The 22,298-nt window shown below is 39.4% G+C and overlaps 1 protein-coding gene across 2 annotated transcripts in view; it reads left to right on the top strand.

Annotated features, from left to right (window-relative positions):
- LOC108710019 (NADPH oxidase 4) overlaps positions 1-21,966 on the top strand; it is a 119,244-nt gene extending 97,278 nt beyond the window's left edge. For both annotated transcript variants that reach the window (XM_018250360.2, XM_018250361.2), the window contains 5 exons: positions 6,766-6,885; positions 7,762-7,870; positions 9,755-9,823; positions 15,609-15,709; positions 21,052-21,966. In XM_018250360.2, coding sequence (XP_018105849.2) covers positions 6,766-6,885; positions 7,762-7,870; positions 9,755-9,823; positions 15,609-15,709; positions 21,052-21,172 — 520 coding nt within the window. In that variant the 3' untranslated portion in view covers positions 21,173-21,966. The remainder of the gene's footprint in view (positions 1-6,765; positions 6,886-7,761; positions 7,871-9,754; positions 9,824-15,608; positions 15,710-21,051) is intronic.
- Positions 21,967-22,298: the final 332 nt, after the last annotated feature.

A 22,298-nucleotide genomic window follows, 5' to 3' on the forward strand; every position in this document is an offset into this window, starting at 1 on the left:
CACCCAAGACTTTGTTTTAAAACCAAAATCACAAAGAGAGTTAATTATAAAAACAATACTAATAGATAAACCCAGGTACATCAATACACGTTGGATGAAGGAGGCCACAAAGCATCCGCAATACTGTGCTGCAAAACTTTTATTCCAAGTCCCTTTCTCTCTCTCAACGTGTATTGATGAATCTTTTGGTCTTTACGGTGTGACCCAATTAAGAAGGTGAGCCTACTTAAAAAAAGTTAAGAGAAGCACTGGGAAAATTTCGTAGGATTGAGATAAACCTAGGTAGTAGTGTTTAATAAATCTGTTTAGGTTTATTTATTTAGATTGTGGGCAGCATGGTAGTTGAGTGGTTAGCACTTATGCCAGTGTTAAGATGGCCATACATGGAGAGATCCGTTCATTTGGTGATGTCTCCAAACGAGTGGATCTCTTTCCGATATGCCCACTTGAGGTGGTGATCGGGCAACGATCGGATCATAATGATGGGTAAATGGGCGGTCGGATCGCAAGACCGCATCAACCAATAGATGCGGTCTGCGACTTTCGGCCAGAATCAATCGTGGAAGCCCATCGGGGGGCCCCATACACGGGCCAATAAGCTGTTGACTCTTCTGTCTGCAGCTTTTATCGGCCCATGTATGGCCACCTTTAGAGTCCTGGGCTGTATCTGCAAGGAGTTTGTATGTGACCTGATTTCTGCCCACGCTCTAATAACATACAGTTTTGTGGCTCCTGATGAAATTAATTTTGGTGTGAAAGTGATTGGGACATTAGACTGTAAGCTCCAATGGGCAAGGGACTAGTGTGAAGAGTGAACATTCTCTGTAAGGCACTGAATACAATGTGCTGGGCATTGAATATAATGAGCAATTGATTTTTTTAACAGTTTTTGAGATATTAAATGAGTTAGTAGAGAATTAGCTCAGCCTCTACTTTTCGGTAACTTATTTAACTCATTTACATCAGGATTTTGAAGGTGGTGGGATAACACATTAGATATCTCAGAAGCTGTAAGAACTATGATAAAGACTGTTTGGGAAATAAATATATTAAATAACCCTGCGGATATCTGGGGTCAGTAAATCAACCCAAGTTGATGTGTTTGGCTCTTCAATGGAACAACAAGCAAATGTATTTAAAGGGCACCTATCAAAGCGAAAATCAAACACATATTAACAATCTCACCAGTACAGGCTAAACACGTTTAATCAAACTACATATATAGTTTTTTGAAAAAACTGCAGGTTTTAAAAAAATCCCTTACTTTGTCAAATGGGTTCTTTCACTGAGGGAGGCCATACTGTGACTATAACAGAGACTCTAATATGCAAATTTCAGGAGCATGCTCAGATTGTAACACTGCTTTGAGTGTTCTACCCAGAATGCCTTGTTTTAGTAAACTCCTCCACTAGAAGTATCAGGAGATTTCCCTATCTTGTCCCCTGCTGGTAAAGTCATTATACAAATGAAGGACACACAGTAACTTCCAGCAGGTGGCAGCACTACTGAACAGCAGCTAACACACAGGTTTGGCTGATTTGAAAATAGCTTAGAAGGGTTGATAAGCAACAAGGAATTTCAACTGAGCATGTGCGAGATTTCAGAGCTACAGTTGGCTGGGAAGATATAGGTAGGAGGAGCCAGTGAAATCCAAGATGGCTGCCTCAGCTAGAACTGCAGGGGAGATAGGGGAGATCTTGCAGAAGGAATAGTGAGCTGGTCATTTACATTATACAAACAATTCGAACTATTTTAAAAATCGGATTTCTTGAACTTTCACATAGTGTATTTACTTAGTAAATGATTTTGGTCATGATTGGTGCCCTTTAATGACTCCTGACCCCTTGAGGGGCAGAGATAAACATACTGGAGGGATTTTACTTCCCAGTTGACATGGTAAACACCCATATGGAACTAATGACTGTAACCTGGTCAGCCCTCATAGCTTGTTACCACTATTACTCATACCAAGGTAGATATTATTAGCGTACAATCGTTTGTATACAGAGAAGGTGCAATTTTGTTTGGTCTGGAAATAACAAGAAAATGGAATGCCCTAAACTAACAATTGCTTGTAGATATAGCACCTGCATCAGGCCAGTAGTCTGCCACTGCCTCATTAGAACGTCTGTTCTTTGACATGGCCATAAAACCTTAGTTTTGCATTCCCCTTTTATTTTGGGATGACCATCATGCAAATGTGGGTGTCTGCCCCATCGTTTTGCATGTGTCCCAAGTAACAGGAGGCTGAAATGTAGGGATGAAACCGTGTCTTGGGGTAGATATATAGAGCCAAGTTTAGGGAAGATCCTTTAGTGTCACCTACATTCAACAGCCCTTTGACATTGATTAAATCTATTATATAATGCATAGTCCAAGCATAGGGGACCTTTTGTATTGCTCAGTGCAGAGCTACAGTTCTCAGTGTCTCAACAGATAGACGCTAAATACTGTTGATCTACAACGGTTACTAAAAGCAATTTGATTTCAATTTACAATTTTTCCACATTTTCAATGGACACACCATAATGATCCCCTACTATGCTTGCCTCTACTAATCTTTGTAGTCTAGAAGAGGTTAAGAAGACCTCTTAACCATTACCTTAGTTCATTGAACAAATCATTTTTACTTTTATATACAAAAATAGCTATCTACATGCTTCTTTTTCAACTTGATTGCTCGAGTGCAAAAGATATTTGGAGGAAATAATGCCACACATGTTTGCCTGAATACAAAGGTAACAGAAAATTGTTTAGGTTGGATTTATTTTGTGGATGGTTAATGTTGAATGGCTTCTTGGCCTTACCTGTAATCATAATGTTTCAGTAAAGAGAAATATCAGTACAATGGTGCATATCCTGCTGTGACATTATGTCCAATTAGAATGCTGTTGAAAGTCGGATACTGCCAAGCATAGAATGGTTTCCTGGGAAACTAGTACAATATATACAATCACAAACTACACATTGTATTGCATTCTTATTAACTTTACCCACATAGTCTGGAATTTCAGAAATCTTTAAAGAAAAGCAAAGCTTAACAATAAGGTGGTATTATATGTATGATGAACTTGGATTGAAAATATATGTTGGATTTTGTCTGGAAATGTATTGTGGCACAGTGGCTGGGAAAACATTAGCGGAAAGGTACAAATTACCCAGAATGATCAATTAGACCCGGCATATGAACAGAATAATAGAGGCTGGGGGATGGGAGCTTTGCCCAGGGGGCATTAGGAAGTTTGAGAGGTTTCAGGTGGTTCATTGCAACAAGGGGAGTGGGAAAAGACCCTGAAGGAAAAACCAAGGCCTACTACTCAAAGTAGAGGGATAAACTTTCCTGTGAATAGTAGGAACTGTGCGGCCAGTCTGCCAGTGAATTGGCTGTTTTGGTTAATTAACAAACTGTTACTGTTACTTTCATTAAACCAGACTTGGTCTGGAAATGTATATTGGACTTGGCCTAGAAATATACATTGAACTCGGTCTGGAAATTAACTGTGTGTTGGAATTGGGCTGGTAATATATGTTAGACTTGGTCTGTATTTTGGACTTGGTCTGGAAATGTTTGTTGGACTTGTTCAGAATGTATTTGTTGGATTTTGTCTGGAATGTGAAAACCTGTGTTAGATTGGCCTGACATATATTTTGGACTTTGTCGTTACCTGGTTGAATATTTCATTCAGCATTGAAGAAAATGGATCATGGTTAGTTGAAGCAGCTTTTACACCTAACGTTTAATGATGAGCAAATCTGTCCCATTTCGCTTCACCAAAAAAATTACCAAAACTGCGAAAAAATGTAATTAATCTTTTTTTATTACATTTTATTTGTAACTTTTTTTTCTCACTCCCAATACATTAAAGTAAATGGGCATTTTTTCTTGTAGCGGGACTTTTCATCTTGGCGTCTTGTTTGTCTTGACGAATTGTTTGACTTTTCTGTTGCAGCAAATTTTGTCACTGCAAAATGTTGCCGCAGTTTTGCAAAATGTGAATCTTGTGAAAAAATCTGAGCATCACTACTCATGTTTTATCTTGACTTTGAATTCTGCTCTCATTATGATTGTCTCCATATTCATGGTCCTACTGTGCATAAGCAAAACAGTTCTACCCCACATAGACCTCCTTCTCTGTGTTGCACACAACATACTCTGTAATTAGGAAACTTAGTTTATATTTTATTGTGTCTTTAATATGAAAGCACCCCTTATTTGCAGGCATATTTCCTCTTTGCAGTAGGCATAGGCTGCAGCTGATATCCCATAGCATTTGCTGGCTAAGAAAAGCATCAGACTTAGCCTGAATGCGTTCAAAATTGGATCGATGGTGTTGGGGATTAATGATTCTGACCTAGTAAAATAAAGTACACTACCTTGGAGAATGCTCTTTTTCTCCCAGTTTCATGTAAAAATCCATTTTTCTTCAATCCTCTTCTTTTTTTGCCTGACAGCTTTTTTTTGTTTATGTTTTGAAATCTTGATTTCCTTTTTCAAAGCCCTGACCTGGTAGGATTCTCTGGCTGAAGTCCTTGGCACACTTTTTACACACTTTCCTGGCCTTTTCTATTTATAATGAGCAATTTCAATTTTAATCTAGAGGATAAAGGATAACTGAATGTCTGTCGAGTGTCTGGTGATTCTTTTGTTCTCATGCATATTGGAGAGGTGCCGACCTCTCTTCCGGACACCGAGCTTAGAAATTGGAAAGGCTGGGGAGAGGCTGGGGAATCAGAAATGTTTGTTGTAAGCTATAACTGAATGTCTGGCACTCTTTTGGGATGAAATTCATATGATTCCAGGTCTCAAGAGTTGAAGAACCCACTTCACTGGGCTGTTATCTGTAGGAAAAACTACAGTGAACATATTAACCAATCATGCATTTCAGTTGAATGTACTTTGTCACAAGTTGGAGCCTCAAACTGCTCATCTAGCTACCCCAATTGTTGTCTAGAGCAAGCTGTTACAAATCGTTCCTGACACTTTTCCTACTGGGGACTACCTCCACCTTAGGCTCTTCTAGAACCAACTGCCCCTTCAAGCAAGTAGGGCTTCATAGAACAAGTCCAAGCACTTGATGACTTCACTTTTTAAAGACTGGAAAACCATGACATAACCTGGCCAACAACTGAACAGCCAGGGACATGCCATGACCTGGAATGGAAATCAGCTCCACCTCCCAACTGCAAAATAGGAGCAGCTCCATCTTAATCCTTATGAGGGCTTCCTGAAGTAAAGCAAAGATTGAATTGTGTAAGGGCTCAATGACTGAGCTAATTTGAGGGTCAGGTCCTGTAAATAGCTTTGGCTCCAAGATGGGTAGAAGGTGAATGTGCTACCATCTCCAATATGTAAATCCCTCTGAAGATAGTTGGAGGATGGTTCATTGTATGGATATCCAGAGTCTCCATGTTAAGGTTTAGCTTAAGTTCCACTGTAGTATTCTAGACTCTGAGAAAGAGAGGTTTCTGTTGGAGAATTGTGATCATCATACTCTACGGTGAGTGTTAGATCTGTTTATTCTATTACAGCAACTGCCTGGCTCTACAATTAATGTTAAAACTTTATTAAAAATCAGTGAACCATAATATAGTAGCAAAAAGCAGCAGTATACTGATAGAAGAATTGCACCAATGTTCATAAGTTCCTCTGTATGTGTATATAGAGGCAGGGATGTAACCCACGTTCCCTTTGTGAGTAAAACCAGCATCTAATTAATTAATTGGCATCTAATTCACTAATTGACATGTTTCAAACGAATGAGTGTGACTAAAGAGGGAAGTTCATCTTGGACTTATTATGATGTAAACAAATAACCATCTTTTTTTTGTCTTTTGTGGGTTTTGAAGCATTTTCCTTTCTACCCTGGACATTAAAATGTAAAATGTTATCTGTTTTCCAGGAATTGCCTAAAAGCTCTCAGGGGATGTTTTTTTTAATTGATAATTTGATTTTGTTACTTGTCTGTGTAATAAGGCCTTTCCTTTTAAACTTAGAGAGTCATATTCAAGCCGTTGCCTCGCTGATGTCAAACTCCAGAATTAACAGGTTTTCAAGATCATAGCAGTTTTAAGTCTGAAACAACAGCACTACCTGCTGGCCATTTTGCTCGACTTTCCAGAGAAAAAGAAAGTCATACAGTGTTGCTTTACTTAAAAATGGCCAGAGAAATTTCTCGGGAACTTTATTTTCTAAGCAGAGCAGCAGCACAGGGCGTTCCTATTCTCAGTAAATCAGGTTGGCAAAAATGACCAGTGGGTGTTGCTGTGGCCTCTGGTTCATCAAATTAGCATATAATATCTTAACAACTAGAAAAGATAAACCGCTTGGAAAGTAGAAGTACAATAATTTTACATTCATTTAATTTAGTGGTTTGCATTTAATTTCAAGACCAAGACTTGCAGAAACAGGCCAGCACAAACTGGACCATAATTTTGTACCTATGTGGAATCCTAGGCTTAGTCATGAGTCTTTTTAAGCACGTAATGCGTAAGACTTTTTTGAACTATGTTAAAGGGTGTTGGAATCTTTTAAAAACATATTAAGCAGCAATTATTGACTCTGGTCCAGTTAGTGCTTGGCTGCCTCTGCAAGTCTTGATCAAGTGATCGTTCCTGAGCTGAAGGTCTGGGTCATGGGCACCTGGACCCACCTTGTGTGTGTCAACTCTAAAATTATCCAGTTCTTTCTCTTTTTCAAACTTTATGTTTACATTTTCTTTAATACTTTTCCATTTTACTGACCCCTTCTTTTCCTTTTATTTGCAGGATATATGTTGATGGACCATTTGGAAGTCCCTCAGAAGAAGCATTTAATTATGAAATCAGCCTGTGTATTGCTGGGGGTATTGGAGTTACTCCATTTGCATCTATTCTCAACCAGCTGCTGTATGTATTATGCTACAGTTCCAGTTACAACATATAGACCAGCAGTTGATAGACTCTATCAGACCTAAGGCCTTTCCATGTGCTTTCCTAACTTCTCATACATATTGATTGGGGGCCATATGGCCCATAAAATGACTAAAGCTGGCCATAGACGTGCAGACTTACCTTCATATCGGACAAACGATCATTCGGTGCCATCTCTTGACCTGCCACTAACCATTCAGATCAAATAAAGTAGTAAAAGAACAGATCAGATGATGCTCTGCCCCCGACAGCAATCGTACGAAAGTTATGTCCGACCAAAACTAGTGACAGTCTCCCACTGATATCATCAGATCGGCAATACATCCAGAGATATTATCGGTACCCGACAGAAATTTTATAACCTGTCTGATCAATTGAACGACTGATCGACATCTCACGAGAAATGTTGGAACACTCCACACACGCCCCGAAAATTTGTACAAAACAGAGATTAGTACGATCAAATCCTTGCGTCTATGGCCAGCTTTAGAGAATCCTGACCTAATAACCTATAGTAATATACATTTTATAATGGCATTTGGCACTTATATTTATTTATTTTGCAGCCCGATCTATTAGGTGTGAAATAATTGAATGTGAGATCTGTAATTACTATGTGACAAACTTAATTAGCATGCAATTAATGATGGACAGCGATAATCCCAGCCTTCCATGGATTAGGCAGTTACGGGTATAAAATAATCCTGTTTAGTCGTTAAGTAAATCACCTCAAATTGATTTTGGTAATGAAAATAAAGTATTTTATTATTTGCAAGTGGATTGATGGTATTGTGGCAGTAATGCCCTGTTCTAATGAGAAAGAGCCTCTGCTAATGGTTAATATTTCAACAGAGATTCCTGGGAGCGCTACAAACTGCAGAGACTGCACTTTGTGTGGGTTTGCAGAGACATCAACTCTTTTCTCTGGTTCGCAGATCTCTTGTGCTTACTGCACAGAAAGGTAACAGAGGTTATTTTATATGTTTGGTAAATCGTCAACAAATAAATGACATTTCTATACTAAATAGAAAGGCTAAAAAATATAATTAAAACATATGAAGTACGCAAGGTATTTTGATGTGTATTAATTATTGTCTTAACTTGTCTCTGTTTTAGTTGCTGCATTACTTGGCAGTGAAGATGAGTTAATTTTCTTCACTCCTGTATTATTTTTAGAGCCATGAAGCATTGCTGCCCATATGATTTCTAGTTCTGGGGATACTGGGGATTGCCGCTATATTGACATAAATGGTACTTGTTTGGAGCAAATCATAGCTCAGAAATGTGGCAGTGTTCATTTTTGAGCTATAATCGCCTGGTTGTCCTCCATATGGAAATCATTGAAGTTAAAAGGACTGCAAGTTTTGCTGCCCACTGTTGAGCAGCAAAATGTCAGGAATACCCCCCATGTACCATCGCTCTTAAAATATAATTGACATTATGCATTATATCATAAAAAATGCACCTGCTGTCATTTATAATAACCATTTTGTTACCATGATGCCATTGCTGGAAACATTATTTGGTTGCACTGAACTAATTCCTGACCCTCAAATTTCATTCCCACAATAGTTTGTATTTCGTTCTACCCTATGTCACATGCAAACAAGATAAGTACTTTATTTATAGTGTCTATTTTTGGCAGATACACCGTGTGGACACCCCTGTTAATTATTGGAATTGGCTATTTAAGCCACCAGGTTCCATTACATCATACATTTCTTGAAATTCTTGCAGTTCCATGCTTCCTACTCTGTAGCAACAGTTGGTGGAAGGCCTTTTCCTGTTTCAGCACAATAATCTCAGATTTTCTGAGCTGGGACTGGAAGCACTAGGCTGTCCTGCACAAAACCTTGACCTAAATCCAGTGTCGGACTGGCCCACCGGGATACCAGGGAAACCCCCGGTGGGGCCTCTTGCTTCTAACCATTTAGCCTATTTCATAGTCATTCCCTATTTCTTCATGGGGAAAATGCGTAATAATGGAAGAAAGAGAATATAGTAAGTAGATATAAAAGGCTAGGAGAATAAAGAGGTTAAGTGTGGAGAAGAGGAATAACAGTTTGGGAAGTGGGCCCACTGTCTAATGTTTTCTGGTGGGCCCCTGGCATCCCAGTCCGACACTGCCTCAACCTAAACTAAGACCTGTGAGATTAATAGGAACCCCCAACTGTGAGCCAGGCCTGGTCCCCAACATCAATGCCAAACTTTACTAATGCTCTTGTGAGTCAATGGAAGCAATTTCCACCAACAATGTTCCAACATCTAGTGGGAAACTTCTCAGAAGAGTAGGGACTGGTCATCCAGTGTATCTTTTTAGGTTAACCATGAGACAAAAAAAATAGTCAAAAAAACTCAAAGCAAATTGCCAAGTACTTATTCATAAAACGTATATGTAAAAGGAATGTATATTCTACTATCTAGTACAGCTTAGGAATCAGTTCTGCTAAGATGAGTTTATTTACATAAGTGGAAGTTGTACTGGTTGCTTAAATTAGGAAACCCCATTAACAGACTCTAATGGAAAAGCACCACCAAGTCGTCAAATTAGGAAATGATGATCTAATTGTAGAACGCTTGCTGGACTTGCAACCCTGTATTTAAATGCTTTCAGAGATGCTAAAGCCAAAGATAAAAATTGTGGTGGAGAAGCCATATTTGTATAGCTTTATCATTGCTTAAAATAATATTATGCCTTTTACAAGTAATGGGCAAATCACAGTTCTTTATTGCTTACTTAAGGCCTTTAAATTAGAAATTAATTTCTATTGTGTAAAAGCTCTGACATATGGAAACCTAGAAATGAAATAATAATTTGCTTATTATGTTTATTTAACTTTACAAGCTTTGGCAGGAAAATCAACCTGACTACTTAAATATCCAGCTGTACCTCAGCCAGACGGATGGAATTCAGGTATGTGTTCAGTAGCCTCTGTTTCAATTAGATTGTTCCTCGTAGCCAACCTTTGGTATGGCAGCTGCTGTACAGACATCTGGCAAATTTTTATTCTGGGACAATATATACTAGTTCCTTGGGTCCATTGCCATTAGATAGTTATACCATTACATATTAAATTTAGGTTGAGAAGAAGACAAAGTTCCTCAAGTTCAACCCGTCCCCTTCAGGATCACGTCCCCTTGCAAATACCTTTTCTCCAGAGAAACAACCCAACATTCACAGTCTTCCATCCCTTTTCCAAGTCAGGGTATCCATCTCTATATTTGCTCCAGCGCATTATTATCCTACTGGAATCCAAAACTGCACTGCATATTCAAGGTGAGGCAAAATTCATGCCTTAGGTTAATGCCCTTTTTATGAAAGACAGCACTTTATTTGCTTTAGCAGCCACTGACTGACACTTTCTAGAGTTAAACAGTTTGTTATCCACAAAAATTACCAAATCCCCAAAAGTTCAATTTAGTCAAATCTCTCAATATAATCAGCAAATCAGGCAGTACAATGTCCTGCTCTGCTTTCATCCTCCCTATAGAAATAATCACTGAATTAAATTGGTCTGTGCCTTGTCTATACTGACAGCATAAAGTGTCCATTGGTAATTTATTCGCAAAAAAAAATTCAGGCACCGGCATCAAAAACAGGCGCCGGCGTCAAAAATGGGCACCGGCGTCAAAAACGAGAAATTCGCGAATCTTTCGGCGAAGAGAAACGGCGCAAATTTGCCCATCACTATCCATTGGGTCATGCTGCCTCCTCTGCTTTCTTTTCTCCTACAGAGGTAGCCTTAGACTCTGACCTGATGCCTATTAGGTTTTACAATTGTTTTGCTATAGTCAACTTAATCTACACGATTCAGTCACAAAACAAAGGCAAACCATTTTTCAAAAAATTACATATTTTTTAAAGGGATCCTGTCATCAGAAAACATGTTTTTTTCAAAACGCATCAGTTAATAGTGCTACTCCAGCAGACTTCTGCACTGAAATCCATTTCTCAAAAGAGCAAACTGATTTTTTTATATTCAATTTTGAAATCTGACATGGGGCTAGACATTTTGTCAATTTCCCAGCTGCCCCCGGTCATGTGACTTGTGCCTGCACTTTAGGAAATGCTTTCTGGCAGGCTGCTGTTTTTCCTTCTCAATGTAACTGAATGTGTCTCAGTGAGACATGGGTTTTTACTATTGAGTGTTGTTCTTAGACCTACCAGGCAGCTGTTATCTTGTGTTAGGGAGCTGTTATCTGGTTACCTTCCCATTGTTCTTTTGTTTGGCTGCTGGGGGGGAAAGGGAGGGGTTGATATCACTCCAACTTGCAGTACAGCAGTAAAGAGTGATTGAAGTTTATCAAAGAACAAGTCACATGACTTGGGGCAGCTGGGAAATTGACAATATGTCTAGCCCCCATGTCAGATTTCAAAATTGAATATAAAAAAATCTGTTTGCTCTTTTGAGAAATGGATTTCAGTGCAGAATTCTGCTGGAGTAGCACTATTAACTGATACGTTTTGAAAAAAACAGGTTTTCTGATGACACTATCCCTTTAAATATTCTACATGCCAAACTAAAACCGTTCAAACAGTCAAAGACCCCCAAAGGGGTAGTTAGCGTTTATCTACTGCAGATCTACCCCTGAAGGCACCCCGTTACTAGATATAAATTCCCAGCACCCCATGCACCAGAAAACCCAGCTCTGCAGGAACCGGAGCACTGGACATTGCTGATTCCCACTCTCTCCATATGAATATTTGAAATTAAGTTTTAGATTGAATTGCTCAACACTTTCCTGCGTGAGAATGTCATCTCTCTGGGAGCTTTCATTGCAAGGAGCTGCAATCTAATAACCGTCTGTTAGAAGGAAGTCTATATTTAACGCGAAGATTATTAAATTCTTCAGCATTCAGAGAAAGAAATGTATTTGTAATATATACTTGATGGATGACCCACATCTGGCCCATCAGTGTTTGATGGAATACTCCCAACATTCCCCCAATAGCACAGTGCTGGTTGCATTAGGGCTACATTTGTGTTACCTATTTATTTACATTATTATCATATTTGTCCCCAACCTGCCACACAGACAGAGATTGTATTACATAGTAGTAGACTAAAAGATGTACATCCAAGTTCAATCATTCATGTCTAAGTGAAACCTGTCTAACTTCTAGTGATTGCTCAGTAAATGTTAAAATTGTACGCTAAGTCGATAACACTTTCATAGGAGCTATGGTAAATAAAGCAAATGGAGCACTAAGCTATTCTTAACTCCATTAGTATCTTCACAGTGGATAATGACAGTATAGTAACCCTTGGGCTTGGTGGCTTAGTATGGGCCTTGTATGGAAATACAACCGTGATCATAATTTTTGTTTTGATTTTCCCCTGTTCAAAATATCTTCACCTTAATGCTAAAAGGGATGCTGTCATGAGGCTAACAAGGCAACACATACCCCCTCTTTCTTCTACAATATGCTCCTTTGTAACATAGTAACATAGTAAGTAAGGTTGAAAAAAGACACGTCCATCGAGTTCAAACTTTTTTTTTTTAACTACCTATCTGCCAGTTGATCCAGAGGAAGGCAAAAAAAAAACCCATCTGAAGCCTCTCCAATTTGCCTCAGAGGGGGAAAAATTCCTTCCTGACTCAAAATGGCAATCGGACCAGTCCCTGGATCAACTTGTACTAGGAGCTATCTCCCATATCCCTGTATTCCCTCACTTGCTAAACACCATCCAACCCCTTCTTAAAGCTATCTAATGTATCAGCCTGTACCACTGATTCAGGGAGACAATTCCACATCTTCACAGCTCTCACTGTAACAAACCCCTTCCCAATATTTAGGCGGAACCTCTTTTCTTCTAATCGGAATGGGTGACCTCGTGTCAGCTGGAAAGACCTACTGGTAAATAAAGCATTAGAGAGATTATTATATGATCCCCTTATATATTTATACAGTCATCATATCACCCCTTAAGCGCCTCTTCTCCAGCGTGAACATCCCCAATTTGGCCAGTCTTTCCTCATAGCTAAGATTTTACTTTTACCAGCTTAGTTGCCCTTCTCTGTACCCTCTCTAATACAATAATGTCCTGTTTGAGTGATGGAGACCAGAACTGTACGGCATATTCTAGATGGGACCTTACCAGTGCTCTATACAGTGGAAGAATGACCCCCTCCTCCCGTGACTCTATGCCCATTTAATACAGCTCAAGACCTTATTTGCCCTTGATGCTGCTGACTGCCATTGCTTGCTACAGACAAGTTTATCATCTGCAAGGGCTCCAAGGTCCTTTTCCATAATGGATTTGCCTAGTGCAGTCCCATTAAGGGTATAAGTGGATATTCTTACATCCCAGGTGCAGGACTTTACATTTATCAACATTGAATCTCATTTGCCACTTAGCTGCCCAGATTGCCAGTTGGTCAAGATCCTGTTGCAAGTGCCACATCCTGGATGGAATTAATTGGGCTGGATAATTTTGTGTCATCTGCAAACACTGATACATTACTTACAACACCCTCCCCTATGTCATTAATGAACAAGTTAAATAAAAGTGGACCCAATACTGAGCCCTGGGGGACCCCACTAAGAACCTTGCTCCAAATAGAGAATGTCCCATTAACAACCACCCTCTGTACCCGATCCTGTAGCCAGTTTCCTATCCATGTGCAAACGACTTCATTAAGCCCAACAGACCTTAGTTTAGAAAGCAGTCGTTTGTGGGGCACAGTATCAAACACTTTAGCAAAATCCAAATAGATCACATCTACTGCCCCCCCACTGTCCAGCATCTTACTTACTTCATCATAAATAGCAATCAAATTCGTCTGACATGACTAGTGACGGGCGAATTTATTCGCCAGGCGCGAATTCGCAGCGAATTTGCGCGATTTGTCGTCAGCGGATAAATTCGCCGGCGTCAAAATTTTTTTTAGAAAAAACGGACGTCGGCGTCAAAAACGGGTGCCGGCGCAAAAAACAGGCGCCGGCGTCAAAAAACGGGCGTCGGCGTCGAAAACGAGACGCCGGCGCCGTTTCGTGAATTTTTCGCCATTTCGCGAATTTCGCAAATTTTTGGGCGAAGCAAAACGGCGCAAATTTGCCCATCACTAGACATGACCTATCCTTCATAAAGCCATGCTGATTGTTGCTCATAATGCCCTTCATTAGGACAAAATTTTGAATGTGATCCCTTAACAAGCCTTCAAATAATTTGCCCACCACAGATGTGAAAGGGGGGAACTGAAAGGGTTAACTTCTATCCTTGAAACTTCTGTCCTTGCTCAAACTTCTTTGTGCAAAACATGCTTATATGGCACGTACTCCCCAGCTGGCCTGATCAGCCCCCAATGCCCTTGGGCGAATATGTTTCTTATCTCTTCTTATCACGCATACCAGCACACTTCTACAATGTTTCTTTCTGCAGACACCCACTTCTCATTTTCCCTTAGGCTAAGGCATACCTTTGTTACACGTCATATTGGCTATATAAGCAACTGCTGTAACCCTAAGAAATCGGAACTTGCTTTGCAACACACGTGCCTACTGTGTCGTTCTTTGCAAGACCCCTGCACAGTGTATCTGGAGGGTGTAATCAGATGGTTTCTGCCGTGCCAAGACGAACCGGTTCGCACAGGGATAGCACAAAGATAGCACAGTGAAAGCCTGGGATTTCTCCTGTTCCTTTCAAGATGTCAAATTTACTGGCCTATAATTGCCAGGCTGAGATCGTAATCCCTTTTTAAATATTGGAATAACATCAGCTTTTCTCCAATCCATAGGCACCATACCAGATGACAGTGAATCTGAGAAAATCAGAAATAAGGGCTGGTCTAAAACTGAACTAAGCTCTCTTAGAACCCGGGGGTGTATGCCATCAGGCCCTGGAGCCTTGTTTACATTAATTTTTATTAAAGCTTTTTGAATCATATCCTGAGTCAGCCACTGACTAGATTGAGCTGAACCATTCGTGCAGTTATAAAGTGAGCCTGTGAACCCAGACTCCTCTATTGTATACACTGAAGAAAAGAACTGATTTAACACATTTGCCTTATCTGTATCTGTTACAACCATACTGGTACCATTATTTAATGGAGCAACACTCTCAACCTGCATCTTTTTACTATTAACATATTTTATAAACTTTTTAGGGTTAGTTTTCACCTCCACCGCAATTAACTCTTCATTTCTTTTCTTAGCCTTCCGGATTGCTGATTTACAACATTTATTACAGTGTTTATATTCATTAAATGCAGCTTCTGTCCCTACAGATTTGTAGTTTTTAAATGCCTTTCTCTTCTTTCCCATTAACTTCTTTACTTCTGTATTAAGCCACACAGGATGATTCTTAGAGCTTCTACGTTTAGTCCTTAAGGGAATAAATTGGGAACAGTAATGATTTAATATCATTTTAAAGGACAACCATTTCTGTTCTGTGTTTTTAGCTGAAAACCTAATGCCCCAATCAATGCTCTGCAGGGCAGCCCTCAAGGCACTAAAATTAGCTTTTCCAAAACTTATCCTTTAAAATAAGTTGAACAAAAACAAGCCCTCTCATCCGCGTACTGCTTACATCCAACTGCAAAGATCATTCTAGGCAGGTTCCCAGCAGGACTGCCCTGTATAAAGGCATGAACATGTATGCATGAATAATAAGAGACGTGCCGTTATTAGAGCATTACATGATTACTAATCCTCCCGCTCACAAGCCGTACCTAACCAACTGTGCTATTTCTTGCAGAAAATAATTGGCGAAAAATACCAAGCTTTGAACTCCCGGCTTTCCATTGGACGCCCCCAGTGGAAACTTTTGTTTGAGGAAGTAGCCAAGTCCAGCAGACGGTGAGTTCCATTTCTGAGGTATTTCCCAGAGATAAAACAGAATTTTTTTGTTGCCATTTCACAAGGCTTTATCCAATAAGGCAGATGCCGCAGCCTCTGGTGTCACATCTAATTCTCTCACAGATATTTTTTTTCCGGCTCGTAGGAGGACAAAGGAGTCACAAATTCTTTTTCAATTTGCGCAGCTGAATGGGATATTTCAGAAAAGAAGCCAACCGCTGGATTAAAAGGTTAAACGTAGCCACAAAATCTTAAAAAAGAGCAGCAAAGCAAGTGTCCATTATACGCCGTTAAATGAGAAATCTGGATATAAGCGCATTATTTTGGTCTCGCCATTTGAACAGCTTGGAGTTAGTTATTACTTCGAAATAAATGTAGACAGGGGAGTAAGGGTAACTACCGGCACAAGAACTGTGTTTTCTGGCAAATGGCTTATACAGTATATTCTTGTAATTAAAGCTGCCGGCGAAGCTTCTGGTGCATAACAAGGAGTATCTTGTGGAAATAAAATGAAGTGCTGCCAAAATGTTAATTGAACCATAAAAACAGCTGCAGTATATCTAGAGAACAGTGTTTGGAGGCTGTAGGAACAACACCTTAGAGAGTCTGTTGCAGTTTGTCTCAGTCTGGAGTAGAGATGAAGTTTCCATCATTCAAATTGTGTTTGTTACTGTTTCTTAATGTGTGAGTCTAAATAATACACAACTAAAGGTGGCCATAGACGTAACAATTACAATCTTTCTTGGAAAAGGTGTTTCCAAGAAAGATTGTTCGTTTCAATACACACGTGTAGAGTAGTAATGGGCGAATTTGCGCGATTCGCCGCCAGCGAATAAATTAGCGAAACGCCCCCGCGAGAATTCGCGGCAAAAATTCGCCAGTGTCAATTTTTTTTTCGAAAAAACGGACGCCGGCGTCAAAAATGGGGGGCGCCGGGGTCAAAAACGGGCTTTTTGACGCCGGCGCAGTTTTGTGAATTTTTCACCGTTTTGCGAATTTCGCGTGAAATTCGCGAATTTTTCAGCGAAGCGAAACAGCGCAAATTCGCCCATCACTAGTGTAGAGCTGAAGCGTCAGATATACAGGAAGATACAATAGATTTCTACCTGTATCTGATGATTCAGCACTAACAATGGCCGATGTTTGGGTTCCTTCAAAGTCGCCCGATCAAAATTTTCTGTCCAGCCTGATCAATGAGCCAACCAATATACGAGTCTTCTGCTGATATCGATCGGCTCGTTTCCCACCATACACGCACTGAATATTGTACGAAAATTAGTTTCGTACGATATTATCTGTGCGTCTATGGCCACCTTAATCCCCTTGGATGTTGTTCCCATTGGCCTCAAACCAGATGCTTATTTTTGAATTCTTGGCTTGGAGGCAAGTTTTGGTTGTATAAAACCAGGTGTACTGCCAAACAGAGCCTCCTCTAGACTGCCAGTCCACATAGGGGCTACCAAAAGCCAATCACAGCCCTTATTTGGCACACCAGGGATTTTTTTCATGCTTGTGTTGCTCCCCAACCCATTTTACATTTGAATGTTTCTCATGGATAAAAAAGAGGTTACCCCTGCTCTACTGTAACAACTGATAATAGTCATGAGAGCAGCCCCTGACAAGACCTTCCCAACTCCTTAGTGTGCACACCGAAGCCCTCAATTGGTTGCCAGCTAGATATAGTGTGTACTGGCATGTAGCCATAGAACTGTGTACTGTATATATATATATATATATATATATATATATATATATATATATATATATATATATATATATATATATATATATATATATATATATATATATATATATATATATACTGTATACAGTTCAGGCTGTGGTGCACTCCAATCCAGCAGAGTTTTACTGCCTGGGTGCTGTCATATTTAGTGTAGATAGTCGTATTCCAAGGAATGACGCACTCCAGGACTTCATAATGAGATCAAGCAAAGTGAAGTTTATTTGTCAACGTTTCGGTCCAGTCTGGACCTTTCTCAAGACTGGACCGAAACGTTGACAAATAAACTTCACTTTGCTTGATCTCATTATGAAGTCCTGGAGTGCGTCATTCCTTGGAATACGACTATATATATATATATACTGTATAACCATTATCTGTAAACCTGTTAACCAGAAATGCCTGCTGCCTTAGACTCCATTTTTTCCTTTTTCTCTGTAATAATAAAACAGTAGCTTGTACTTGATCCAAACTAAGATATAATTAATCCTTATTGGAAGCAAAACCAGCCTATTGGGTTTATCTAATGTTTAAATTATTTTCTAGTAGATATAAGTTATAAAGATCCAAATTATGGAAATATCCTTTATCTGGGAAAACCCCAGGTCCCGAGCATTCTGGATAACAGCTCCCATACCTGTGTATATACATATATAAAAAACTGTAGGATGGCACACCGCTACCAATGTATGCCCAGGTGTAAGGTAAAATGTCATACATTATCCAAAAACACCAGCAACACCGGGACTTTTGTGCAAAAATAAAAGTATTGTATTAATGTGAGCATATATACAGCCACCATATTAGAAATGTCACCTCTCACTGCTGCAGTAACAGATTTGTCTAGTAACTCTTCTCGGCAGTAATATTTTATTCATATCGTTATATTAGCTTTAAGGCTTCACTGAATTCATGAGGTTCCAGGCACTCAGACTTATTTTGGCTGTAAATGACAGAGAAAGTGTTTTTTTGATTCTGTTTCATTTAGCAGCTGACCTTTCACATTGTTGAAATAGATATTTAAAGGGGATGTAAACCCAAAAAAGAAACCCTGCCGAATGCAATAAAGTAAAATACTAAGGAATGTTCTAACATACAGTCATTACAAATAGTGATGGGCGAATTTGGGGCGCTTTGTTTCGCTGTAAAATTCGTGAATTTCCCACGAAATTCGGTAAACGGCGAAAAATTCGCGAAACGGCAACGTTTCGCTGCGGTTTTGCAAATCGCGGGAATTCGCCGCAAATTCTTGCCTGCCAAATAAATTCGCCCATCACTAATGACAAATGTTTGATAATTGCAATTGAAAGCAGTGTCTGTTCATCCCTTTCTGTTCTGTATTAAAACAATGTAACAAAAGTGATCCTTGCACGCTTCTTGACACCTCCGGCTTCTGATACATTGTTTCAAGAAATGGAATCAACAGGGCTGAGAACATAAAGGGCCGGCGACTGCTTTCTGTAGCAATTACAGTTACAAACTAGACATTTTTAATGAATGCATAATGGAAAGGTGCTTTGAATTACATCTTCTTTCATTATGCAAAATATTAAAGTCTGGTTTACGCCCCCTTTAAGTAACTGTAACCAAGTCCAAACATGGGACATTATAAAAAAGGAATTACTAGGATGTGCTTTGGTACTTTAATAAATGCAGTTCCCTTCAGGAATGGCTCAGAATTTATTTCATGTATTTACATAAAATCGCTTTATTGACTCTAGGATCATATTTTTCTACTTTTGTGCTAAACAAACAAAATATTGTCTCTATAAATTTGAATAAAAAGCAGCATAAAAATTGTGGAGTCGGCTGCATTCTCGGAGTGTTTTCCGTTTTGAAGTACAAATGTGAATTAGGCTTTTTGATGCCAAGTTTAATGTTGGCATAACTGGTGATCAAAGAGCGGTACTTAGGCTGCTCAGATTGTAGATTGCATTATATCCTTGAAACAGAGACGTACAATACATTCCTCGTTTTTATGTCTAAGGAACGGGAGCACTTGTGATTAACATGAGTAGATGGGAAATACAATATGCATTTGATGACCTAGTTCTGTACAATAGGGAACCATTATTGTGACTCCAGTTAAGTGCCGACAACTTTACAGAGATTGTTCATCATTCACATGAGCCTCTGCTCCAGTGGAGCTGACAATCTAAGGTCTCTGTCACATTTACACACGAGGTCAGTTTCATCCGTTGGATTCATTAACTTACTTCATGTGTTGGAGAAAACCAGGATTCCATGAACAACACCCACCCAGACAGGTTAAAAACATACAGACTCCTTGCAGATGGCACCCAGATTGGAACCAGACTAGGACCCCGAATGATAAAAGGCAGCTGTGTTGATTACTAAACCATGTGTTCTATTGGTGCTATGAATTAAAAGGGCTCTGTTGAGACAACAAGTCAAATGTTGTCTAGTAAAAAAGGATGGAACTGTTGGCGGTTTTGATGCCATTTATTGCTTGTGTCCAAAGACATTCCTTGTTCACCGCACACAAGTGTATCACCCCATCACCTCTGCTGAATTACACACAAGTGCACCTATCGACCTTCAAGCTGACAGTAATTCCAGGGTTGTATCTGCAGATTATGTCTATAGGCTTGGCAAACAAACAATACATTGTGGTAAAAAAAAAAACATGGTAACATTCCACGTTGTACACTGCACTTGCATTCCTAAATGAGCCCTAAAGTGTTTCTTCAGGGCTAATGCATCCCACTAATGTTAGGGCCTGGGAAAATGCCCTCTCTGCCCTGACCTATAACTGGCCTAGTTAGTTGGGGTATTGGACTTTATTACATACAGTCCAATACCCCAACTAACTAGGCCATCTTCTCCATACCTATACAGGACAACCTTTCTTCTTCAATGGCAGAAACAATTGTGTGAAGCCATCATGTCAGGTTGGGGGTTCAGTTCAAAGACCTTATAAGCTTGAGAACTCCATCTGGTCTTTGTGCCACCCTGTTCTCCAGGAATGGCTTTATACTTAGTAAAAAAAAAACACTGGGGCACAAGTTGGAAATCAGTAACTTGTGAAATAAAGAACACATTTTGGAGACCCACTTGTTCTTCAAAGAGTGTGCGTTGATTCTATGTAGTTCAGTATGACACCAAATTGCGCACCATACCCAACGTTTCAGGGAGGTGTGCAATCACTTCCTCGGGTGGCACCCTTTGAAGAACAAGTGGGTCTCAAAATGGTTTCTTTATATCATGCTATTGGAGTTAAAGGGGTATATTTATCAAAGAGTGAAGTTAATAGTGAAGTTCCGCCACTAGAGTGAAATTCCGCCACTCTCCATTCATTTCTATGGGATTTTTATAAGCGTATTTATCAAAGGGTGAACTTTCACTTCACCCATTGATAAATACGCCTTTCAAAATCCCATAGAAATGAATTGAGAGCTGCGGAATTTCACTCTTTGATAAATTTACCACAAAGACTTTTTGTCAAGTGACTACAGTTGAACAGACTTTTTAAGGCTGAAACCTGAAAGTGTCATTAATCCTTCCAAGTGTTAGCTTTTAAAAAGAAAAACTGTTGGTTTTCATAGAACTGAATAATTTACTTTGTTATTTCTCATTTCAGGAAAAAAGTTGGCGTATTCTGTTGCGGGCCGAAAGGAATATCCAAAGAACTTCATAAACTGTGCAACAGCCCTAATCACTACGGGACAACATTTGAATACAATAAAGAATCCTTCACTTAGAAGCCAACGAGTATGAGTTGATATGACAGTAACCAAATATTAAATTGCACCAAATATTAGAATCTCATCTCTACATCTTACAGGGAACTGAAAATATCACAATGTACAATCTGGCCCAGCCGTGACAATGTTATTCTCTTCAGATATCTCAATAGGATTAGCATGAAGGGAAACTAATAAACCTAAAGATATTGAGTATACACGTAACCTTTTGACAAATAACTTTTAGAAAGTCCCAACACAAAAAAAGACTCACTCACCAGAAAGTGGGTGGGATTGTGGATGTACCTGGGTGTTTCACCAGTGGATCTGGTTGGGTTGCTGGTGGATCTAAGCATTACTCAGGCAGACTGGGGGTATGAGTATGTTAACATTAGTCAGAATGCAAGTCTACAACAAAGGCTTAATGTCTAGGAGAAGCAAATTTTGGTGTATCAGAAAATTTTCCAACAACCCAGACATTATAGATGCAACACTCAAGATTGTCTATTCTTTCTTTATAGATGTAGCTGGGAACTTATATTTTCCATTAAGACCCTAGCTACTTTTTAAGGGAATGCAATATGCTCTATCACATCATTGGTATGTACTGTATATCTGTAAAACATTCAACATTATCAAGTCCTATATGTAGTCTTGGCATTATGGGTACTTTTAATTTGATGAAAATAGAATTATCTTCAGGCTAACGTCTAAAGTCTCCATGATTTTAACCTGGAAACCTAATAACATAGTAAGTTAGGTTGAAAAAAGACACATCCATCAAGTTCAACCTTTTAAGTCTATATATAACCTGCCTAACTGCCAGTTGATCCAGAGGAAGGCAAAACACCCCATCTGAAGCCTCTCCAATTTGCCTCAGAGGGGGAAAAAATCCTTCCTGACTCCAAGGTGACAATAGCACTAGTCCCTGGATCAACTTGTACTATGAGCTACAATACAGTATCTTCCATAATTCCCTCACTTGCTAGTCTGTCATCAAATTAATTATATAGTTCTTAACTAAGAAATTTAAAGCAGCTGTTCTCAAACTGTGGAGCGAGAGGAGAGGCTGAAACAGTATAAGTGGGACTTAGCTTGAAAGCCAGTGAGGGTGAAATTTGTGGATTACACATTACTCTACTCA

Source organism: Xenopus laevis, chromosome 2S (genome assembly GCF_017654675.1).
Source record: "Xenopus laevis strain J_2021 chromosome 2S, Xenopus_laevis_v10.1, whole genome shotgun sequence".
In the NCBI taxonomy this organism is placed as follows: domain Eukaryota; kingdom Metazoa; phylum Chordata; class Amphibia; order Anura; family Pipidae; genus Xenopus; species Xenopus laevis.